The sequence below is a fragment of the Dermacentor andersoni genome, chromosome 5 (genome assembly GCF_023375885.2).
Source record: "Dermacentor andersoni chromosome 5, qqDerAnde1_hic_scaffold, whole genome shotgun sequence".
NCBI classification, from domain to species: Eukaryota; Metazoa; Arthropoda; class Arachnida; order Ixodida; family Ixodidae; genus Dermacentor; species Dermacentor andersoni.
This window is the reverse complement of record NC_092818.1, coordinates 93,837,877-93,862,803: the sequence shown is the minus strand read 5'-3', so window position 1 is coordinate 93,862,803 and position 24,927 is coordinate 93,837,877. Positions and strand designations below refer to the sequence as shown.

The window sequence follows — 24,927 nt, the reverse complement described above, 5'->3', positions numbered from 1 at the left end:
TTTCCAGCAAATATTTTTTGTATGTGTAACGGGTGTTCCACAGAAATCAATTTCCTCGGTTTTTCTTTTATCACTGATTCATTCATTCTAAAGTAACTCAAGCTAACATTTAAAACAAGCAATAATGTGAATTGAACTAATTAACCTTATAGTCGAGCCAGGACACACGATTGAACTTGACGTTCGATTCATGCCCGCCCCAATGTGAAGCGTATTCAAGTCACTCACGTACGTCTGCAAAGGGCCTAACAGTGGCGCTCTTTGTCAGTTCAGTTTCCGTTTTCTGGGTGCTGTAGGCCGGAACTCCTGAACAAATCAGAAGCCTCAAACTCGGCACGTCTGGAAGTGCTTATAAACACTCCGCATTGCGGGATTAAACTCTTGCATTGTAGGATCAATAGTCTCTTTTCGAGTATTGGTTGTTTATTTACTAGCTCGAGCCATTTTGAATGTACGCCTCTGTGACAAAGAAAACGCCGAGGAAGTCACTTTCTTTGGGCATCTTGATATTTTTCTTTTTTTTGCAGGTACCGTTGGCCGATTGGGCCGATACAGGGGTGGGGTATAAATATGGCCCAAACCCATCATTGCTTACATAAAGCAGCAATGTAAAGCCAAAAATGCCTCACGATACTACATTTTACAACTTACATGATACATGTTACATCACATACGTCACAAAATTTACATAACAGTAATTATACATAGCAATGCTGTATTGGCTTTGAGCAGTTCGCGAGAAGTGAGGCCAAAACTTTTGCGGAGAGGATACCATTAAGTTCTTAAGTGTTTCTTCGTACTATTTATTTTTTGCTTGCGTAGGCTTTATTCGCAGCTGTGCAGCTAGGTTAGATAGCATTTCACGACTTTTTGCTTTCCTTTGTCTTCCTATTTTTCGCTTCACACGAACAATCTCTCGCGTTATCCAGGGATTACGCTTATTTCTTCTTTTTGTTTCCTCTATGGTACGAATGAGTTTACGCAGTGCAAGATAATGGTATTGAACCTTGCTCACAACGCATTGACGTCAACGTCAGAGCTCAGACTGGTTAGCTGCAACGACAAATAATCAATGATGCTCGTGTCGTCAGCTTTATCGAAATTCAGGACATGCGCAGTGCATTCTTTAACATTTGTTGGGGGAGCCTTGGTTTTGATTTGTACAAATTTAAGGAATTTAAGGGCTTTAAGGAAATACGAACGCGTTCTCTGAAACACCGCATGTATAGAAAATTTAGCTGGAAACTGAAACTCTGTTAATTCAGACCACATTAAAATGCTAGAGAAGCGCGTACCCGCCGTGGTCGCTAATTTTCATATTTAGCAGGAAGCGCTGCGGAATCTACGCAAGTAGTGTGGTTGTAGAAGTCGCACTGTGCGTTTCCTAGTGTACGTGTTCTTATTCTGTGACACTTGATGTTACCCGCCGTGGTTGGTTAGTGGCTATGGTGTTGGGCTGCTAAGCACGAGGTCGCGGGATCGAATCCCGGCCACGGCGGCCGCATTTCGATGGGGGCGAAATGCGAAAGCACCCGTGTACTTAGATATAGGTGCACGTTAAAGAACCACAGGTGGTCGAAATTTCCGGAGTCTACGGCGTGCCTCGTAATCAGAAAGTGGTTTTGGCACGTAAAACCCCATAATTATTATTAGAGAAGCGCGTGTTCTAGCATCCATCGGACACAGCTAATTCATCTTCAGCATTTCAGTACCGTGTGCGTGTGAGCCCAGTTTGTATTTGAAGCCAGAAAGTTGTGAAGTCCAACTTAAAATTTTGCACTGTTGGTCTCCACTCCAAAATATGTCTTTGTTCCTTAAAAAAATTACTTTTTTAAAAATTCTGTAGAAATAGTTGTTCTCTTTTACATGATGAATGCTATTTGCCAAATATTTACAAGGACTGCGCCAGTGCTCTTTCGGCGCATAAATATAGGCAAAAATGTCGTCTTTCGCAAGTTCTGCGCAGTTTTGCGAGGCAATTGCACAAGGTTGAGGCATAATTCAAATTATGTCATCTATTCTTTCTGGACATTAGTACGAAAGTATTTTCGGGCTTTCGTATTCAGGTATTTTTTGCATGTAGTTCTTAGGCAACACTATATTTTTCGAATTTTTCAGCAAATTACAGAAACAAAAATAATAAAATAGCGCCTAAATAATTTTGTAATAAAGAAAGAAGTCTACCAACTATAATAGCGCAAGTCTTTGACACTAAATAAGAAACTCGTTTTCTGTCTTTCTTTTGTCCCACTTGAATTGCTGTCGCGTCAGAAAACTCAAATGCCCTTCCAATGTACAAAACTTTTTTCAGATCAAATATTTTGAGGAAAGGATCTTCCTGTCACAATAATTATCCCATATTTTCTTAGAATAAGATTGGTGAGAGCCGAGTGAACCCTCTGGGACAGTTGATGGAACGACCCTGCTATAAACCTCTGATAATAACTTCCGGCACAACGCTCGTAGTAATAAACACCGTTGCAACAGTATCAGCATATCTCAATGCAAACATTCTTTTAAAGTCTGTCTTTTTGTGTGCGTTCTTGATTCATGAACACTTTTGTGTGGGCCCCATAAAAGCACAATGCCTCCCCGATTTTTTTTCTTGCCTGACAGCTGGAATATACCAAGAGTACAGCGGCAGTGGAAGCCAGTGAGAAGCTGAAGCACCTCAGCCTGGCCGAAACCAACCTGACCATGGAGGTCGCTCAGCTTTTACTGTCCCTGCTGCACGCTTGGGGACTCGACCCAGACTTTGACAAGGCAAGGCTGCCAGTTCATTGTAGAACAGCGGCTAGTTTGGATATCTCGGCTTGTTGAGCGGTTATTCCATAATTGTAGCCACATGAACGAAAAGGCACCCACATAAGATGCATGGGACAACACACAGCATTGCCGGCATTCTACCCCGTGTGCCTTCTGTGTTTGCGGCCTGTTATGCACGCTAAGATAATTTTGTAGTGATCAAGCTTCTTAAAATATTGGTGATGCATCCATGCTGTGATGATGATTGGTGATATCAATGCGATTCCCTATGATGGATGTGTAATTGATTATATGTTTTACATGTTATGGTCACGATGATGCTGATTATCATTATGTAAGTAACGAGAGAGAGAGAGAGGGAGAGAGGGAGGGACTTGTGAAATGTACAAGTGCAGACCGTTTTTTTATCAAGAGCTCGATGTATACATTATCTCCACACGCATAAATATTTTTATATATACATTTTATTTATATACACATATGCACACATGCTTTAGGAGAAAGTTTTGGTGGACTCCGTCAAACGCCAAATAAATTTTAAGAACGGTCTTTGTTAGCGGGTTACCAGCACCTTTCCGTAAAGGGTATGTCTCTAGCCTCTTACCGTACGTGGGCTGACTTTGGATATATTGCAGCCTAAATATGTGGGCAGCCATGTGCTACTGGGTCAGTATGTCCCACTGGATTCAAGGGTCTACATGACCTTGAAATAGGACGTAGCATGACCCTCGTTTAGACTCCCGGCTGAAGAAGCGTCAGTACGCCGCGACTAAGGATCCCTCAGCAGAGGAATGGTGGTAACGCTTCAGTCACGAAACGTGGACGACGTCGCTGTACAACGGGACAGATGTAGTTGTGCTGGCACACACCATCTCATACGTGACGTCAGACACTTGTCGAATGACGTGGTATAGACGACCTCTCAACTTCGGCCAAGCGGCGCTGCTGCGCCTTGGCCGAGGTTGAGAGGTCTTAAAGAAACTAAAAAAAGTTTCTTGAAGCATACGGAAATTTAATGCAGAAGAAGCCACAGCGCTTAAAAATATGTGAAACAAAAACAAGTAGTTTTTTTATTTAGTCCCGATGTGAAGCACCCTAACAACGTTCCTGGGGTCGTGCGTGCAATTTTTGTCAGGTACATCTGTGTGCAAACGATCGTTGTTTTTTTTTTGTGCTGGTCTGTCTCAGAAACATATGCATGATCTTTTGTGCAATCAATTTCAGTGACTGTACTCAGCAGTCACATTTCTCACCAGGCCCAAATACGTTAAAAACAAAACTGCATCAGAGTATTTTTTTTTGTCCAATTATAACGTTATTGCACTCGTAAAAAAATAAGGGGGGGGGGGGGGGCGATGTTGAACGTCAAGCCTGCAGCTCGTGCTCCCGAACTTGCGTTGTTCAAAAACGATTAGTATCACTTAGTATCTATAAGCAACGGCTACGGGTAATTATCGTTGCGAGAACTCGCGAAGTCTTGCATATAATAAGCTAAGCGATTTACGATAAACAGTGCGCAATCGCCTATTGTGTGACTACTACAGCTGGCGTTATGTCACGCGGTCACCTCTCAGGTTAGCAGACCGGGAATAGGATATCCGGAAAACACCCGTGAGATTTACACTTTTCATTGCTGCCAAAGCATATGCTATTGCAAACAATGCTTTTCCGCATTGTGCTCCATACCACGACAATGTTTCTCATCCGCTGCTCCTCATTAAATTTCCGGAGAGGTCGGAATGCATCCCTCAGGACGCCCGCTATAGTTCTCTGCCAGGTCGGCTTCCGTAACCTCCAAAGTTATCTGGCCAGAGATGTTGAAGCGTGCCGAAGGGATGCTGACGCTCGCAAAACGCACGATGCTCGCGAAAAGTCTCAGAAATTCTTCTTCATACATCCGCACTGCTTCTTGTGAGCACCCCGCCAGAGGGAAAGGGGGCTTTTCTTCATTGGGTCCTCCCTGCACGTCGTCCACTCCGCCGCACGATACGTCAGTCATGCTATCAAGCTGTTACGGAGGCAACCAGCGTTACTTTGGGTTCTCGGACGATGACTTTTCCATGCGATTATTCACCATCTCTGCAATGGCGGCGATCAACTCTCTGAGAACGTACCGGCCACTTGTCAGACGGTTCGCGCACTTAAGGGGACACGAATCCGATAAACCACACACCCACATTTTTTTCGTGCACACGTGCACAGGTTGCTTGAAGCTCGATGGTGTGCAGCGAAAAGTCGTTAGGGTCAACAATCTACGCCATCGAGCACAAAAGTTTTGGAACGTGTGTGGGACGGCGGGTGACGTCTTGTAGTAAGCCACAGCAGCAGGATTAATACAAGATAATTGCATCAAACTAGTGAATTCGGATGTGTATCGCTGCCCACTGCTATTTCGGACGACCCTCGGAGCACGCTGAGCACGAAGCACCAAAGGTTCGCGATGCAAAAGAGAGAAAATTGAACCTCGCTTAGCGACCTCCTTGCTATCTCTTCTAGTCATGTGACGCTACTTCCCATGGCATGCAGTAGACCCGAGTAACGATCCGTTGTTCTACAGCTTCAAAGTTTGGTTTTCGAGGACCCCAAGACGGGTCCCTCTGTAGTACTCTGGTACAGCCAGGTGGGTACCAGTCTTTGCTGACGCCTGCTGATTGTGTCGTGTGCAGGTGTGCGAAAGCAAACTGGGCCTCATTTGCCCCATGCGACCCATCTGCTTCGGCCTGCTGTCACGGGGCAACCACATGAGCCTGCTGCTGCCCACCCACACATACCGCATGCTGCCCCGATCCCAGAAGGCTGGGCCTATCAGGTTGATGCAATTTGCTTTTTTTTTTTGTAAAGTCACGTGCAAAGTAACTGACGCACCAAAGTGCTTTATTTTTACAAGCATTACTGGAAGGAACTATGGCACTGATGTATTTGGGAGATACAAGTATCGCATTTCAGCCCGCGTGGAAGCGATGCGTTGTGCATGAATTTTCCAAACCGTCATCATCCTGGCTTCAGGTGGCTTTCTGACTTTGCAAACTGATAATTTCCAACAAATAGTTTCTACGTAAATGCAACAGTTAGCAATTATTTAGCGTGTGTGATAAATGATGTTACATTCTGTGTTGAGACAAATAGGGTTGCTTCAAAATTTCGGCCTATAAAATCAGATAACGCGTAATAAATAAAGTCAAAAGAACGTCTAAACCCAAGTCTACAAAGATCATACATATGCATGTTCTAGCCATCAATTTCGTGCTGTATTAACTATCGAATGACTACACTTCTCTAAAGTAATTTTAGTAGGGAACTCTTAGTTCTCGTACGTATTATTATTTTTACATAGTTTCAACATTGAGTGTATTCTATGCATAGTGCTACCAGCATCTCTTATTTTGTACGAGCTACATATAACCCCTTCAGATTGTCTTTGCTTTAATGTCCTACAGTATGTGCAAAGTATTATGAACGCTTTCACTCTGTTGGCGAAGTATGCTGTTCCTTGTGAGCATTTTGCTTCTATCAATGTTGACGTGCTAGGACCCTTGCCACCTTCCAAGGGTTTCCCTATATACTCACCATTTCGATAGATTCACGCAGTGGCCTGAGGCAACGCGGTTACAGGACGTTACAGTCGAGACCGTCGCTTAAGCCCTCGCTTCCACATGGATCGCCCGTTATGGCATACTCAACACAGGGACCGTCAGTTGGAGTCTGCGCTCTTTCTTCCAGCTCACGAGCAATCTCGGGACCTGCCATGACAAGACCACGGCCTACTATCCTCAATGCAACGGCTCGGTCGAGCGCTTTCATTGCCCACTGAAGGCTGTCCTCATGTTTCACGGCATGGCTGATCAATGGGTCACTACTCTACCGGTGGTTCTAACGGGGCTTCGCACAACTATCCGAGAACTCTCCGGCCTATCTCGTGAACGGCGCGTCCCTGCGCCTGCCTGCTAAATTTATCTACCCTTATCTACCCTACCCCTCACACGCGGCCACTAGCAGTACGCCCAATACCTGACTAATCTTTTCTCCAGCATTCGTGCAACACCAACCGCAGCTAGACAATATGGCGCGCCCTTTATATTCCGTGATTTTCGTGACTTCATGAGGCTCGGCAAGCCAGAAACGAGGAAAAAAATAACCATAATTAAAGAAGCCCTTTGACATACCGCCTCGCGAGTTTTGGTGCAAAACGGAAGCTTGGCTTTCTTTTGCTATTTTGATATTGTACCTCTTAATGCAAAATTCGAAAGCGTAATTCTGGAAGAATGTTTCGTCATTTAAAATGATTGTTTCCTTTTACTTTGTTTTTATCTAGTTCATTTACAGTCATCTCTATGCACACTGCACTATTTTCTGCAATAGCACATAGTTCTGATTATAAACTTGGCCGATTTTTAGAGAGCTATCTTGTAACAGCGTTTTGCCTTTGCCTGGGCTCGGATACTCATGACTCATTATTGTGATTGGCGTGATAACGAGACAATTTTCATTGTAAATGTCAGACCTTGACGACATTTTCGTATCAGAGGAGTTTTTATGAACGCTAATCTTGAATTGAAGGGATGGGAGTCAACTGTCGCTTCAATACTTCGCGGTTGATCTCAATGACCCCGCAGCAAGGAACGCAAGGTGGTGACCATGCCAGTGCCCAAGGAGCAGATTGAAGAGGAGGAGCGGGCTCGACGCTTTTCGTCAAAAGGCCACTGGGAATTGTCGACGGCTGTCACGACCAACCACCTGCTCTCCATGATTGCTCTGGCCAACACGCTTAAGTCCATGAAAGGCGCCACCTTCGTACCCGAGCAGGAGAAGCGCCGGAAGCTGCACAGGTGAGCTCAAGCCTTTTTCTTCACTACCAGGGACACTTGGTGCGTTGCCGCCTTGCAGAATGATTGTCACATTCTTCATCACGTGATTGGTATTTTACATTTAAAATATGGCATACCCGGTATAAGATAAAACCATAGAGCTTTGGCATATACCCCTGCTGATCTGCTGTTAATTGCATGATAAAGTCGGCATCTTCAGTATGCTCGTGCTAAAGTGCTTTAGCCATCCTGTTTGTCCATGTCCTGTTTTTGCGCTACAAGCCTAGTATACGCTCTTCCCTTAACAATATGCTGAATCTACACAGCTTTGTATGCTAAAACAAGAATGTCACGTGATTAGTATTTTACTTTTAAAGTATAGTATACCTTCTATAAGCATATAACCATATGCTTTGGCATACTCTACTGATCTGCTGTTAATAGCATAATAAAAGTAGACATATTCAGTATGCTCACACTAGAGTGTTTTAGCTGTCCTGTTGGTCGCTGTCCTACTTTTATGCTTCAAGCCTACTATACACTATGTCATTAACAATATGCTGAATCTACACAGTGTTGTATGCTAAACTTAGAGTATTTTAGAACACCACTACCACTCAGTCACTAGTTGTAAGCTAAAGCTAGAGTTTAGCCTACTGCTGGTACTTTGTCATGACCACCACTGCCTGCACTATACGGCAGCTTTGCATACTTGCTGCAGCTAAACTAGTAAAATGTTGCAAAGGGCAGCAGCTAAAAGCCCTGATCTAAAATTTATTTCTAAAAGGACGCCGAGTACAAGGCCAAATCAGTTTGTCCTGGTATTCTTTCAAAATGCTATTTTCGTTCATATTGTGGGAGCATGCTGACTAGCCGAAAAAGAAACGAAGGCCGAAGATTCCTTTTCCTTTTTCTGATTTGATCCGAACCATCGGGGCCATACATAAGTGTTATTTCCAGGAAATCGATGTTTTACCATGTTCAGGCCGTTCTGGCACAAGAAAAATTGGCAGAATTAGTTAGGCTGAGCCTATGGTTCTCTTCAAATGCAACTTAGTGCTTCCCTATCGGTTTGCTAGGGCAACAAGATGCAGTCATAAATTAAGTTTCATGACATTACAGAGAGCTTTTCGGGAAACATCGGAGCTGCATTAGCACTTGTCATTCATGCTTGCTTTTCTTCTGGCTTCCAAGGCCCCTCTCACGATGTGGCCATCTTCCTGTTCAGGAGTATGGCGCACTAGTCATGCTTCTAAGTTAAAAATTCTTAGATGTATGTTGCATTTTGCTAGTCGCTATGAATTAATTTCCCTAACACAACGCGAACAAATTATGACACAGAAAACGCACATAGAATTTCTTTTGAGTGGGCTTTCAAATTGATACTAAATTATAAATGCGTGAGAAATAAAGGCACGAAGGTACTTGATTCAGCTGCTCACGGAGTATCACAAGGATGTCGTTGAATGTGCTGCAAGCTCACCTGCATGTGAGAAGGTTTTGATTGGGAAAGGGGAGTGCGGTGAGGCAGAAAGGGAGTGAAACGCAGTTGAACGAACGCATGTGTTGGAGCACACAGGAACGAGATAAGCAACGCTGGACATTTGCATCTTCCATACCCGTGCTAAACGGACACAAAAAAAAAACAGCATAAAGTATCAAAGCCTTAAAGTTTATTGTAATTCACGCGGTGCCATAGGTAAATAGTTATAACATGTAAGTTCAGTGGCGATTTCTTTCGTTCTTTCTTCGTAAGTTCAGTGACGCATTTCGCACACCCACATATGAGACGCGCAGCCATGAAAAATGGCTCATACCCTTTTCGAGGACAAATTACGGCCATCAAATGGTCGCAAATACCTTGCCACGGCTACTAAATTCTTATCTAGAAGCCGGCATTGACATCCATGCCTTGACACCATCGGAGCTCATCTGTCTGGTGAAAACTACGATTTAAATCGCCATGGTTCCGTACAACCATATGTATTCAATGAAAGAAATGTAATTTATTTGATGTAACCCACTGTTCTTTATTTTTTTCATTTCTGAAAGTGTTCTTTGCCACCGGTCTGCCAGTATGTAAAGGGGGCCAGGGACCACTCAAGCTGCCAATAAGCAGCTTTTACCTTGGCCCCCTCCATTTGCTTGTAAATGGCCACAAATAAAATGAAATGAAATGAAATGAAATGAAATGAAATGAAATGAAGCATTACGTCGCCCTTCTTTGAATTCCCGGATCCATGATTTAAACTACGTTCACCATATTGCTAAGTATTGTTCAGGAGCTCAACCTACACATCCTGTCTCTCCGAAGAGCGAAGTGCAACTGTCGGTGGTCCAGATCAGACCACCGTGAGTTACAATATCTATATTTACATATATACGCTCTTCTAAGCTCTCTTGTTCCCTCTCTATCTCTACCCCGTGACCGGTTTCCCGCACACGCACACATTTTTTTTTCCACTTTGACACTCCTAATGATAACTACTTAAAAGCTTCATGTCATTTGAGGTCTAAAGTGCGTTTCCAAACTCAGATTGGCCGTTGAAAGCACGTTTTCACTCCCAATGTTAGCAACTACGGCTACACATGAAAGATAAATTTCTGTAGCAAACTGAAATAATTCTAATATGCCTATTATTGTTTTACTGCTATTTATTCAACTTCTGCCTGCTAGGTACACATATGGTTTAAGGGAGGGGGACAGGGCGTGACATTGTAATTGTTAGACATGTCTGCTCCATTCACTGCAGCTATCATGATTTGGACGTTTAGTGGCATTGAAACTGTGCGTGCAGCAGCAAGTTCACTTTAAATTCCATTAAAAAACTTAAGGTCATAGACCTCTAATGGCATCAACGTTGCACATGTGGTATGGGTATTTACTGAAAAAATGAATACATGTATACAATAACGCTTATGTACTGCTCATTGGCGGCATGTTAAGGGCATCCCACATTATTATAAATAAAGCTGTAGTATACTTACTAAGTTTAGGGTAGTAAATGTTTGTCACAATACTGAGTACCTACTTTGTATCTCAGAGGTTCCTTGCAGCACTGTAGAAGCTACACGAAATCTTAACCAATAGGAAGGCCGAATGCCCCTAGATATGTGCTCATCCGCGCCGTGTCGTCTGCTTCGTTATCACTTCACCTTCACTTCACCTGAATAGGCTTTCGCTGCATTTACCTTGCAGCCTCCTTACCAAGTAGCAAGGACGAACGACCCCGCGGCACAGCGTCTACTTGGCGTTTGCTCGCTACCGTTAAAGTCATATATCTAGGGACTCATGCGTTACAAACTATTTAAGAAAACAGAAAATCTAAGAAATTTAGCTACCGTCATCACGTACCATGCTAGAGCTGGGTAGTAAATTAAATCAACACATCACCCGTGCTAATGCTGTAGCACCATCTGCTAACTAGAAATCAAATAAGTTTTAAGGCTCGGCGCCCGTGTCTATAGTCCTAGCAGCGTGAAAACAAACAGCCGATCTCAATAATTATGGCAAAACATACCTAATGGTTTGACCTCAGCTTGAGACGAGACTCGGCGATGGCGGATTTTGCCACTTGTTTCTTGCTGACAGGGCGGAGAGCCAGTAACAAGCGCGAATTCGGATCGAAGCGGGTGGTCGGCGCTGTATGGACGCTGCCATGTTGCTATATAGTTGATCACGGTTAGGGTGGCTATTATGGTTACCGGCGGTAACTGCCACATTTAATTCTCAGTACACGACCTACATGCGCAAATGCCATAACATGTCACGTATCGCTGTACCGTATCAAGTAACGAGCAAAAATAAAGTTCTGTAGTGCAGCCAATGTTACTCCGGGAACTACATACCGCTGTGCAAGAATATTGCGTGTGTACGCCTCGCACCTACGGCAACGCTGCAAAGTACTTGTGAAATGGATTATAGGTAGTAACCGCAGTTGGTAGCGGTAGTAGTACTTAGTAACTTTACCAACTAAAATAGGTAGTATCCATTACTAATGGGACTGGCAAAAAAGTAACCGTAACTAATGCGCTCATTTACCAAGTAGGAAATGCAGTATAACCGCTATTAACAGAACCACATTACATTTACCGACAATATAACGGGAACTATTGTATTTATAAGCGTCATTTCAATTATCATATTAGGTCGATGTCATTGCAAAAGCCTAGCAAAGTAATAACAAATATGCGTTCTCTTTGTCACACTTACTCGCTGTGGTACGTAATGGTCAAGCTTACCAGGGGCAACATTATAGTGCAGCCTCGGGTTACTATATATGGACAAAAATTCATAAACGAACGTTAAGTGACAACAGCAAACATACGGAAAAAACAACGAAGGTATGCTACGCGACAGGTGCCTTATGAGCAAATAAAGCAATATCTTTATAGCCGTACCATAGAAGAACAGTGTGTACAATTGAGCGCCTATGTATCAAAATAAATAATTAAAGTTCGGGACATCAATTTCTCTAGTGTACTGTTCACACATACGAGGGCGACGACGTACCACATAATTCTTAACTGATCGCAATGAAAAAAACTATAGCTTATCTGTATTTTGCACAAAAGTGGCACAATAAGGCATAGTAGACAACGGTCATGACGAGATCGTAGAGTTATTTACTTAGCCTCCACGCACATGGATGAATCACTTATGTTAGTAAATGGGTAGTGAAAAGCTCGTGAAGGTCTGTTTTTGATAGTAACTGCCGCGGCTACTAGCTTTTTACTACCTTTTCTTTTTAAGAGTGCAGGAGATCAAAGTTAATCCAGAGCCCTCTACTACTGTCTCGCATTAGGCCTTGTATTGCTCATTGTTTTCAGGTGTTATACATCGTTCACTACATTTTCCGGTATATACTGATTATTTCAATTCCCGTTCAGTTGGTCTCGGTGATTACCGTATTTACGCACTTCTAACGCGCCCTCAATTGTAATATGCACCTAATCTCTCGTGGTGAGAAATGGAAAATGCAATGCCCGCGATTGTAAGGCGCACCCCGATTTCTTGTACTACATAAAACATAAAATGCAATACTCTTGATTGTTCTCTCACCAGATTCTCGTGATAATCGAAACAAATAGTGATTTGTTTTTACAGATAGGAAAAGAAAAAACTACAACTTTTGTAATGAGCGACACTGGACCGGGCATCACTCCTCATCACTTTCTGAGGCCTCCTTATAAGTATCAGCTGCCCAGAACTTGCCATCTGGCGCCTGCAGTACAGAAAGGCAAGACTTGCATGATGGGAAGGTGGGATTCTAGATTGCGGGGCGGGATTTCAGCTTCCTCCATTGCACTTAGGTTTCACACTAAAGGATAACACGCGTACGCCCGGCCACAAGAGTTAACGGACCATGGGGCCTCAGAAGACGTTCAATTCCCGAGCAGCCTGTAGCAGTAGCCAGTAAAACTGTATACGACAATGTTGTTAGCACATTCTAGTCGACGCCCTAGATGCAAACACCAGGCTGCGTTGTCATGTTGCGTATATTCAACTTTCTCTCAGATTTCATGGTCCTTAATATTTTGTGACCGGATGCACATGCCATATTTTAGTGAATATTTCACACACAAAAAAAGCACGCGTAACAGTTCAGTAATTACGGTACGCTAAACAGGACGATGCGCCGCTAACTCTTCCCGTCGACGCAGGCGACTGAGCCGTGCGGATAGCCGTGCCTACATGATGACACCCGGGGAAACCGGCGGTGGCGGCGTCGACAGCAGTGGCGCCCTGGCCGTGCTCCAGGAGGCGCTGTCGCAGCAGCAGGCAGACATCAAGCAGGGCTGGAGCTTGCTGGCTGCGCTCCACTGCGTCCTGCTGCCTGATCTGGTGCAGACCCCCGAGTTCAAGCAGCCGCAGGTCGAAATACTTGCCCGCCGCTGGCAAGACCGTTGCCCCGAGGTAGGCTTTTGCTATCTTTCTTTTTTTTTTATCTATTACCGCATGAGTGGTTTTTTTGTCGAGGTCGCCCGCACACTTCAAATGCAACGAAAATTACGTCGTCACCTGGCAGCGCCACCTGGACTGCCTCGGCCTGCCCGCTTCAGGCCGAATGAGTAGCCCTTCCTAACCAGTGTTATCTTAGCCATCTTATTGATAATGGGATTAGTGAGGTTCATCTGTGCTGCTTGACGAAGGTGGTATGAAGACAAAGGAATGACGATTATCAAATAACGACGATCGTATAACGACAAGAGCTTGACGGCGACGGCATGAGGAGAACGGAATCACAGTGTAGTCGCGACCACGGCGTCAGAGCAAATGCATTACAAAATATGTGTGACGACGACGGCATCACAGCGGTATGGGAATAGTGGGGTGACGAGGATGGCGTCGCGACGAGTCTATGGGGACGATGGTGCGATGACGGTATGGCGACAATTCTATGACGAAGCTGGAGTGATGACGATGATGATGGCCCTAGCTATTAGACAACTCGATTCACTGGATCGGCATATGTTTCGCGACGAAGGATCATTACAAGAGTCGGAGGATGAAGCGTGAATATGACGACAATGAAACGACCATGACGGCATCACGACCACGAGCACATAGCTAGTGGTCCATGCTAGTAGGGGACTTGGGTCAATTGGTTGACGTAAGAGGCTGAATAGATAGATATCATCAAAGCGCCGGAAGTAGGCAAATTACGCTCGACGCATGAACATAAATAAGCTTTTCTGGACTGAGAAGACGAAACGTTAGTGGTTAGTACTGCAAAATGTTTCCCCCCAGAATGTCTGATTTACTTGCATGAATATTACAGCGCAAAATAAGAAGACGAAGGGGAGACACGACACAATGGGAACACGTATCATGTCGTGTCCCCCCTTCGTGTTCGTAGCTTACGCTGTAATAATTATGAATCAATACCAAGTAGCCTAATTCAACCTTCTCTTTATTTTTTTAAATGGTGGAGAGAAATAAAAACTGACTCACGTGAGTTTAGTGTCCAAGAATCTTAGCTTGAATTGATCTAGAATGATCTTTGCGGCGCACGTTCCGTAAATTCCAGAACACTCCAGTTTTCAAATACGTAAAGAGCGATCAGATAGAGCAAGGAACGAAACAGGATGGCCTTGCTCTGTCTTCGTCTGCTTGCGCTGTACATAGTTACTGTTATCAGTGTCACACCTAATAGCTCAAAGAAATTAGTCTAGGAGCTGGACATCAACTGATCGTACTTCAATGCAAATTACAAATATAGTAAAGCTACAAGAAGCACCGAGAAGCCAGAAAAGGAAAACTGGCTGAACACTCCTTTTAATAGACCATCCGCAATTAAACTTGATCACCCGAGTTTTCGTGGTGCCCATGTGTGCGCGATGACAGGTGCCAAGTGAGGTCTACTGTTTGTTTTCGTTGGAGCTTTCTGACGCCTACTTTAACTATTTATGTATTTGTGATCTCGTTTAAATAAAATCGGTTGTTGTTCTGTGCCTGTCCTGTCTACTCGTGTCCCTTGTCCCATGAGTTGTAGCATTGCTAATGTACACTTCATCGAGTTGTAAACACAGGGAGTTTTAGTTTTGGCGACGCAAGCCGCACCCAAGCGTTGGGGGACGCTAGCTCCAAGGTGGGCTCCATCGCGCTATATTACGCTCGCTAAGCGTGGACAGCTGGGCTAGTTGGTTGTGAATAGCATTATGAAACATCGTTCCAGCGCACAGTTAAACACTGACGAGCAGAGAGGGACAACAAGAACGCCATACTAAAAGTGCATTTAAGGAAAACAGGGATTTTGTAGACAGGTAGGCACCCTGCCGGCGCATCCGACCACTCAAGCATATTTCCTCGAACCAGGCCACAATCATCACAGGGGGCAAAAACCAAATGAAGGCAAAAGTTTCAAATCACTCATGAAAAATCTTGCAAACCTCCGGACCTACCTAGCTGACGCCACAGGCACGTTTGCCCTGAGATAAACAAGTTCTTTTTTTCCCGAGCGCCACAGAAGGAGCACTGACGCAGTAATCCTTTCCGTTAGAGGCACAAAGGTACGCTTTCGGTTCTTTTGTACGCCCGGTGGCTTGCATCCCCCAGCGCTTGAATGCAGTTTACGCCCTCTAACCTAAATCTCTCTAATGGCTCGGCCCGCTTTAATTCAGCAGTACACGTATAAGTGAAGGCTTCCACGATTAACTCCAGGCATTTTAATGTATCATTTTTCATACGTTGAGTTCGATAGTTCAAAGTGCTGATTTAAGCACAGGACCCTTAACGCAAAGCCCATAGCAGCTCTTTGGGATTGACGTACCGTTGACGTGAAGTTTAATATTGAAAGCTCAGCAAACCAATCAATAAGTAACATACACTAATTAACCATAACTGGAACATTTCATTTCGTTTCTTTTTATGATCGCACTCATCTTGTTCAGAAACACAGCTGAACAAGTTCTTTTTCTCTGTGGAATGGTGCTTGGTCTTTGTGTGGCTAAAGGGACACTAAAGGAAAGTATTAAGTCAAGCTAAAGTGATATAATAATGCTCTAGAACGTCTCAGGCGTGAATATTATCGCGAATACAGTTTTAATAATAAAGAAATTGAACTAAACGCAGGGCACAGTTTCAGATTCCTCCTGAGACATTCAAGTACTAGCCCGATGACAAAGGCCCTCTTCATTATAATTCTGTCGCTGGCACTCAACTATTCGTAATGAAGGGATCATTGTATCGCATTACAACATCGAAGAGAATGCTACTTGTCCAGTTCTATTCGATTATTTAGAAAAAAAACTCATTGACATAACCTTGACAAGACACGGGCGGTCGAAACGTTTCGTTTCGGCGCGACTCTACACCTCCCATGCTTTAGCGCTTCACTAGCTTCGTCATCACGTAGTGCTGTGCTGGTTTAGCTGGCCGGCGAAACGCACACAAGCTAAGTAGCTGAGAATTCTGCGTGGATGTGATATCGCGGAATGCCCGAACGGTCCGCGCCACTTGACCGAGAGCAGCTGCAGCGGCGAATCCAACGCTTTGTCTTGGCTCGCTCTCTCCATGGCAGCGCGTTTGCGTATTGCGCAAAAAAAGACGTAGCGCCGTCTGTCGGGCGCCGTTTTACTACAGTGTACTAGAATGCTATAGTTTTACTCATCGACGACAATATAGGGCGGTGATGGCGTATCCGCAACGTCACGGTTACCCGCTCGGGAGCGGGCGATTTGAATTGCGCTAAAGGTATTTTCTCCTTAACTGTCTTCTTCGCTCGAAACAACCGCTGCTAAGTTTCTAGAATGACATTTTAACAGTTCACGTTGACCTAGTATTTGCCTTTAGTGTCACCTTAAGGCTCTGGTTGGGGTCGGCTGTGTTCCAGGTGCGGGATGCAGCCCAGGCGCTTCTGCTCGCGGAACTTCGCCGAATCGGCGCCAAGGGTCGCAAGATGGTTGTGGACGAGTGGGCCGTTTACCTGCCAAACTACGGAGAGCCCTTCGTCGCCCCGCCCTATGCCTCGAGTGCCGCGCCCAGTGCGCCAGCTCCTCAGCCGGGACAGGCAGCTCAGGCGACGCCCAAATCTGTTGGCGGCAGCCCGACCGTTGTTGTAATCGAGGCACGTGTCAAACTTCCGTCGTATATTACAGCGGCAGCTGTTACAGGTATAGATAGTCTGACAATTTACTCGGAGAAGCGTTGCAGCGTGTGCAATGCCAGGAAATGGCGTCCGGTGTTTTGTGAACGGCGTTTTATCTGTCGCAATGGTTGACTTTCGGTTAAGTAAAATGCTTTGTGATGCGATTGGCATTCTTTGAGAACTTCACGCACATTTAGGCAACTGTCTTTCTGCCTTTCTGAATACCTATCTGTATGGGTCTCTAACCGTTTTCCAAACCCCAACTTGGGCCAGAGGGTAGTCCATGGTCTGATGGCTACAGCAGCGGGCTGCTGTGCTGAGGGAACAGGGTTCGAAACCAACTGTCAGACTAGCTTTGTTAACGGGATATGTGCCACTGGGCATGTAACGCTGTTCATTTAAACTCTTTCACGTCAACTTCGTTTATAATTATGTGCCGCCCAGCAATGAACTTTCATGACTTCAACTTTACTTACTGTGTATGGGCCACAGGGCCTGCGCTGCCTCGTTAATGACAAAAAAAAAGTCGCAGTTTCGCCCGAGAGATGAAGCATCGATAGCAAATTAGTGGACAACCATACGAAGTAAGGATAGTAGTTTTATCGGCCGTATGAGCTTGTAAACATAGCCATACTAACTAAATTGACAAGGATGGTATCACACGCGCACAAGCTAACATGATCTCACTCGATGACCACGCAAACTGGCTGTCAAAACGTTGCAGTGAAGAAACGCGGAAGCGACAGCGAGCGAATCGCCCTTCGTGCAGGCACTCGCATCAACGTGAAGTACGCCGCGAAGATACAGCGCAGCGCGGACTCTGTACCCTTCGCAGATGGCTTTCAACATACAGCGGCCCGGACGTGCGCACGCGCCCGTATGAAGTCCAAGGGCAGTAAAATCGTTTACTGATTTTACTGCCCTTGGACTTATACGGAACCTCACGCGACGGCGACGCCCACGCCGTGAGGTTCCATATAGTTGCTATCGCGATAAAAAAATCATGTAGAATATCTCCAATGTAAGGCAGGGTCGAATCCGCCACAGAGACATTCAGACAAACTTGTCTGAATATATATTCACAGAGGCGCCACGTGCGGATTTTGTGGTGGCGCCGTTAAATGGCGCAGCATGTTCACTTGGATACGCAAGAGAGGAACCCAGCTTCAGTACACGCCTCATACATGACGCGTTTCGTTGGTGGCAATACGGTGTGTCGCTGCCTCGTTTCAATACGAATTGAATTACCGTCTACATCCATCGTGAGATGGATTCCGCCGGTTTGTTTGTTCGTGTGTGTGTGTTTGTGTGCGTTTGTTTGTGTTTGTGTGTGTGTTTTGTTTGTGTGTGTTTGTGTGTTTGTGTGTGTGTTTGTTTGTGTGTTTGTGTGTCTGGGTGTTTGTTTGTGTGTCTGTTTGTGTGCCTGTTTGTGTCTGTCTGTGCGTATCTGTGCATATCCGTGTGTATCTGTGTGTTTGTGCGTGTTTGTGTGTGCTTGTGTGTTTGTTTGTGTGTTCATGTGTGTGTTGGTGTGTGTTTGTTTGTTTGCGTGTTTGTGTGCGTGTTTGTTTGTTTGTTTGTTTGTTTGTTTGTTTGTTTGTTTGTTTGTTTCTGTCTGCGTATCTGTGCATATCCGTGTGTGTCTCTGTGTGTGTTTATGCGTGTGTGTTACTGTGTCAGTTGTAGTAGTAACTTGGCGCGATAAAAATCAAAATGTAGTGCTTGTCTTTGTCCGCCTTTCTTGTCCTTGTGATTTTATGGCGCTAAGTTAGTACTTCAATTATGGAAAACCAACTAGCCAACAATCAACTCTTCTAAATTACTGTGTCAGAACATCTTTATTACGATTGAAATTATATGGACACTTCAGGTGAGTTTTCACCGTCGCGGTCGCCCCTGCGTGCGCGTCGGGGTCGACGTCTACGTCCCTGTGAGGTTCCACATAAAGGCCAAGTGCGATAAGATCTCGCCTCATGTGCCGTTTGCTGTGGGTGCGATGGTGAGCCGAGAAGTATGGTGGCTTGAAGCGCTCCGTGCTCCCACGTGCCCAATGTCCGAGCGCATACGCTTGGAGGTAATCTGCGGCGGGTGCAAAGTTTGGCGAGCCGAGATGGCTTGTCGCTTGACGTGCGCCGTCTTCCCTTGCCCTCCGTTTTAGAGGTCGCGCAATCTCACGTGTCGAACACGCGTTGAAGCGAGAGTAGATCCGAAGCGAATGTTCCCCGATACCCATGTTCTTCATCACGTCAGCGTTGCGTAAACAAGTGGTCGCGGTCGTCGAGGAGATATGTTCGTGTTTACCTGTGTGCGCGTGGCACTGCGCTTGGTAATTTAATTATTAAACAAATGCTTACTGCATACTTACTGCAATTTATGCAGCCGATGAAACTGAACTCAGAGTAGTTGCCTAATACATTCATATCTTAAGAACGAGAGTTTAGTCCAGTTGGTATTCCATGATGCGAAGTATTATAGCGCGGAAATACAGGGGACGAGGATCAGCACTCGCCCTCGTGTTCCTTATTTCCGCGCTAAAACACCCCACATCAACATTGCTATCGCTATCAATGATTCATCTTTCGGGTGAAACTGCGAGTTCGGATCGCTGTAACTAAAGTTCAAGCACATTGCAATGTCAGAATGAGACACCACACTGCGCTACTTCCAAAAGTTTTATTTGAGTAAACTTCACTACACATCGAGTGTTTCGTCAATATCACCTGTGTACCTTTGTAATGAATATCTGTTTTGGTCATAAGTGATGCATCGTTGACTCGTTGTGTGTGTCATAAGTTCATAAGACCATTATGAGTCATAAGTAGCTTGTCAGCTGCATTTCATTGCCTTGGGCTGAGCGTTAAATTACTCTTTGGAAAGGGTATTACTTTCGTTTTACTAGATGACTGCTTGGCAGCATTTAGCTCTCATGAAAACATGCCGTAAAGTGCTCCTGCTGACGACGTTTGCATAACCTGCAGGGCAATTTTGCGAGCTGCCCAGTGGGGGGCGCTGCTCCTAGCCAGGTCTCATCGGGGGCAAGCACACCCACGGGCGCCAAAGCCAAGGCCGAGTCCCAGTCGCGAAGCAGCGATGGGCACAACTCGTTAGAGGAAGAAGACGAGGAGGAGAGAGAAGGTGAGGACGAGGGGGAACCCAGTTTGCTGCATTGCCTTTACTATTGCCGGCTATCGGAGATGCTATAGGGCAGGGCTCCGGATTATTTTTTGACCTTCTGGAATGATTTAACTCTTCAGGGTGACAAATTGTCATGGACGTATATGTGTATACGGCGGTGGCCGAATGTTGGGGGAAAGTGCTCCTTTTCGCAACGAAGCTTTGCCTAGTATCGCTCTAGAGGGCATGCAGCCTAGCGTGTACGTCCGCAGTCCTGCGCACAGACAGGATAGGATGAAGTATGGACAAGTGGAATTCAGTAAGACATGTGTGTGTCTGTATCCGATGGTCATTAAAGAGAAGCTGTGCGTGGAACTTTTGTATCCTCCTACACATGACCTGGTTGGTTGTTTATATAACGTGTTGAGCCTTAGGAAAGGAGGAAAGTGAAGGATGAACTACAGTAAGAGCTACAGGCTGAGCCTTGCCTAAAAGAAAAATAAAGGAACTTCAGGAAACATCTGCAACACGCGAACGCCCCAGTCACTTGATTATTAACTGTATGTCGCCGAAACCCGGGAAAGAGACCGCACGTCTGCTTACGGCTTAGCAGTAGCCTTACTACTAGTTCCCGTCATACGTTCCTGCAATCAAAATTCATATAATATCGACTAGTCAAATCAATCACCCTTCTTTGAACGTAACGTAGTTGAGTAAAACGTCATTTCAAGTTCACAGCCACCGTACGCAATGCAGAGAAACGCCAGCGCTTCGTTCGCTTCGCAGCGCATCACGTTTGCATGTATGCGACGTGCGAGATATGCTACGCTAGAATCTCTTGTGGGAGTTATCTAAATGATGCGTAAGCATTTGCTGCTAATCGCCTGCTGTATCGTCTTCGTGTGCTGCTGTGTTTGGTATAATTTCGAGAAACACCGCGAAAGAATGAGGAAACAGAGAAGTGCGGTTGCAACACCGAAATGTCAACTGAGACCAGCAAAGACAACGGAGAAGAGGCGAGTAGTAGCAATGTTACTCATATTATAGATAACTGCCACAGGATATGGACGTGGGATGAAATGACGAGAGAGATTTTGTAAATGACGTAAATATATACGACATTCATTATGTACACTGTCTCTTCTATGGCTCGTCTTGTTGCGTTTCTTCTTTATCTCCAAATTGGATGATGGTGCGTTTACGTGCTGCCACTTCTTCGTGGAACATGAGCACTGGCCGATGTGTTGCTGTAGTACGCGACGTAATCGAACGGTGTCCCGTATGGTATACCTCGTAGGTAGACGTGGTCGATGGCGCTGCCTCCTCTCGGTGCCGAACCATTATTAACCGTAATTAACCGTACTTCGACGGCGACTGTGTATGCCGCGGCCACGCGTGCCCTATCTTGAAAACGATCTGCGTTGGAGACAGAGTGCGCCGAGTACTGATAGCTTCGTGTGCGCTGTGTTCTCGCCGCTTAGCTCGCGTTGAAGCGAGAGGCAGCACGAAGGTTAATTCGCTCGCTGCTGAGGGCCCTATCCTGAATGCGACTTTCTTACGTGACGGAAGGACGTACAGACGGACTGGTTTCTTCGTTGGGCAGGCTTATATAGGAATGCTTATGCATTTAAAAGTTCGCAGGTATACTTCGCTAACAAAACGTAAGCCATGGTCTGAGACATTTTGGCAGTTTTTGAATAGCATAGCGTCTGCCTTGCATTCACGGCATAGGTAAGTATATAGGATACATATGCCTAAATATATGCGGAGCATCTCGGCGATGACGACAAAAACGACGAGAATTTACCTGGAGTGACCATATCATTGATCAAAAATTTATTTGCGTTGTGTGCTCAGGTGGGAAGGCGACCACAAAGCACTCGTGGAGTGCTGCCGAAGCCCGCCGTAAGCAGTCGACGGCTATTGTTCTTCTGGGTGTGATCGGAGCAGAGTACGGCCACGAGATCGAACAGAGCAAGCGGAAGGGCCCCGACGACCAGAAGAAGAAGAGTGTCGTGGAGGGATTTGGACCCAGCAACTATTCCCTGGCGTGGCACACGAGTGAGTCTCTTCGCGCACGCAGCGTTCATTCATTGATGGGTGTCATGGCGTCTCTGACTTCGCTAAGCTACGCGTAGTGTTATGAGCATGCCGTAATACTCGGCTGTAACACACCCTCGTTTGTAAATCACACGATGTTTCATGGCAGGAAATGAGAAATTTAATGCCCTGAGCTGTAACGATTACCCTAATTTTCATGCTTTAAAAAAGTGCTAAATGCGATACCCATGATTATTCTCTCACAACATTTTTATGGTACGATCACTCGCCATCATTTTCCAAGATCTCCTTATCACTATCAACTGCCCATATGATGTCATCTCTAGTTGCATCCGCGGCATTTCAAATCCCGCGTTTCTTAAATACTGTAACTGCAATTTTGACAGCAACTATGGTTGGCGTTCAATAATGACAAGTATCTGGCACTCGCAAGAGCTTTTCGGTACTCGCAGCACGGCTGTACACATACGTCCTCCGAAATTGGAAGGTGGGTTGTGAGAGGGGGGGGGGGGGGGGGGGGTGAACACTACTTTCTGCAGTTTAAGTTTCGTACTCAATTCTAACATGCATGACGTATACTAGTGATTTTTTTTTTTTCGGAACGAAAAGTGAGCGCGGATCAAGTGACCGCAGTAACTGGTATCGGCCACATGCTGTAATGCCTTGCTGCTACTCGTTGGTGAGCTAATCAAGGGCGAGCGTTTCTCAACTAGAATGAGCTTTAATACAGCTCGACTGTCGTCTCGACTAGAGTGAGTTTTAATATAGCTCGACTGTCGTTGGATGTTTAGTCCACGTCTGCCGAAAAATGTTGCCCCGAACGGCACGCACGTCACTTCCGTGGTCTTATTATGGGGAATTGCATGTCGATGTATGCTGGTGCATCTGATTGCAGGATGGGCAAATGCAACAAGAATGCTACGGATCCACGCAACGTTGAAAGGAAAGCAATTATTTTGCCCTGTCGCAAGATTTCATCTCATGTTTGCCGAGTTGCAACCAACCATGCTTGCACAGAGCTACACCATGTGCTTAACATGTGCGACATTAAATTTTCATAGCGTATGCACGTCCCCTTGAATCTTGCACTGCGTTTAAGAAAGATGGCAGTGCCAGCTTTCAGCGCCCCTCTTAGCGAACTGAATGTAAAACATGCAAAATGAGAAGGGTGCCCATTTCGGCTGGTTTGGATACGCGTTTTAATAGTTAAGTGCAAGAACAGGACGAAGTGAACAAACAAGGCTCTTGCGCCGAGAGAACTGCGAAATAATGCAGCACTCTTTCATGCCACCTGTACGTAAGTTTCGCATTTACGATGACAGCTTCTCGATTTTATATTCATTCAAGTTGTGCCTCGGGTTTAATATAAGTTGCGTTTGTTATCACACTAACACTTTTCATTTGTTAGGTATTTAGATCTTCCACGAAAGATATCCCAAGAGCGATTTGGTTTTGAGCAAAGTTGCAAATCAGTCTGCGCAGACGAGGGCAGAGTAGTGGAAACGAGTAATGCGTGATCACGTGATACAGTAGCCAGGCCCTGATTTGCAACTTGGTCTATCTTAACTCTGAAAACGCACTGGCACTCCGAGTTTATTCAGTGCAGCTCTGGCTTTTGCAAGAGCATTCAGTATTCCATAACACTGGCAATACATTTTCATTGTCCTACAGTACATACGCAGGTGAGAGGTAACTGTGTTTGCCTTTCGTATGCCGTCTTCCAAGGTTTCCGAACTTTAATGTCATCCAATCATCTGCACAGCATAATTGATTTACTTTGCCAGGGTTCTCACTTGACAACTTGGTGCAGCACTCACACCACGCTAATTCTTCAGTCTATCATATTAAGAAATTTTTTCCAGATGTCTGTTCAGAGTAAGTGAGATGCTGTCGACTAGCCTTCGTTGGCGCATATTACTGCACTCCGTTTCATATTTAGCAGGAAGCGCTGCGGAATCTACGCAAGTAGTGTGGCTGTAGAAATCTCACTCTGTGCGTTTCCTAGTATACGTGTTCTTGTTCTGTAACACTTTATGTTACCCGCCGTGGTTGGTTAGTGGCTATGGTGTTGGGCTGCTAAGCACGATGTCACGGAATCGAATCCCGGCCACGGCGGCCGCATTTAGATGGAGCGAAATGCGAAAACACCCGTGTACTTAGATTTAGGTGCACGTTAAAGCTTCACAGGTAGTCCAAATTTCCAGAGTCCCCCACTACGGCGTGCCTCATAATCAGATTGTGGTTTTGGCACGTAAAACAGCATAATTGATTGTAACACCTCATACAAAATAACTATGGTTATTAAAAATACAACTCGCGGACATAAAGTTACGTCAAAGAGCGTGTTACTTGGCACCTTGTTGCTTCCAGTATGAGACAATGCCTTCGCCGCGAGCGCGAGTCGTACGCTGTGGTCGCTGGTCGCAGAAACGCGGCCCTCCACTTGTTCGGTGGTAAATAGGTTCAGATCTGCGACACCTTCCACGTAGTAACTACATTATTACACTCTGCGACACAAAACTATGACACTTAATGTTGTGTCGAATTGCGTGACGCGTAACTGTATCTTTCTTGCAAGCGCGACGATAGAG

The 24,927-nt window shown here is 45.3% G+C and overlaps 1 protein-coding gene across 1 annotated transcript in view; it reads left to right on the top strand.

The window, feature by feature from the left end:
- The window catches only part of LOC126532015 (WD repeat-containing protein 7-like), a 178,862-nt gene that overhangs the window by 121,280 nt on the left and 32,655 nt on the right, over positions 1-24,927 (top strand). Inside the window, exons 18-24 of the mRNA XM_072288339.1 lie at positions 2,617-2,763; positions 5,433-5,575; positions 7,380-7,592; positions 13,236-13,488; positions 16,907-17,140; positions 20,140-20,296; positions 22,133-22,336. Of these exons, the coding sequence (XP_072144440.1) occupies positions 2,617-2,763; positions 5,433-5,575; positions 7,380-7,592; positions 13,236-13,488; positions 16,907-17,140; positions 20,140-20,296; positions 22,133-22,336 (1,351 nt within the window). The remainder of the gene's footprint in view (positions 1-2,616; positions 2,764-5,432; positions 5,576-7,379; positions 7,593-13,235; positions 13,489-16,906; positions 17,141-20,139; positions 20,297-22,132; positions 22,337-24,927) is intronic.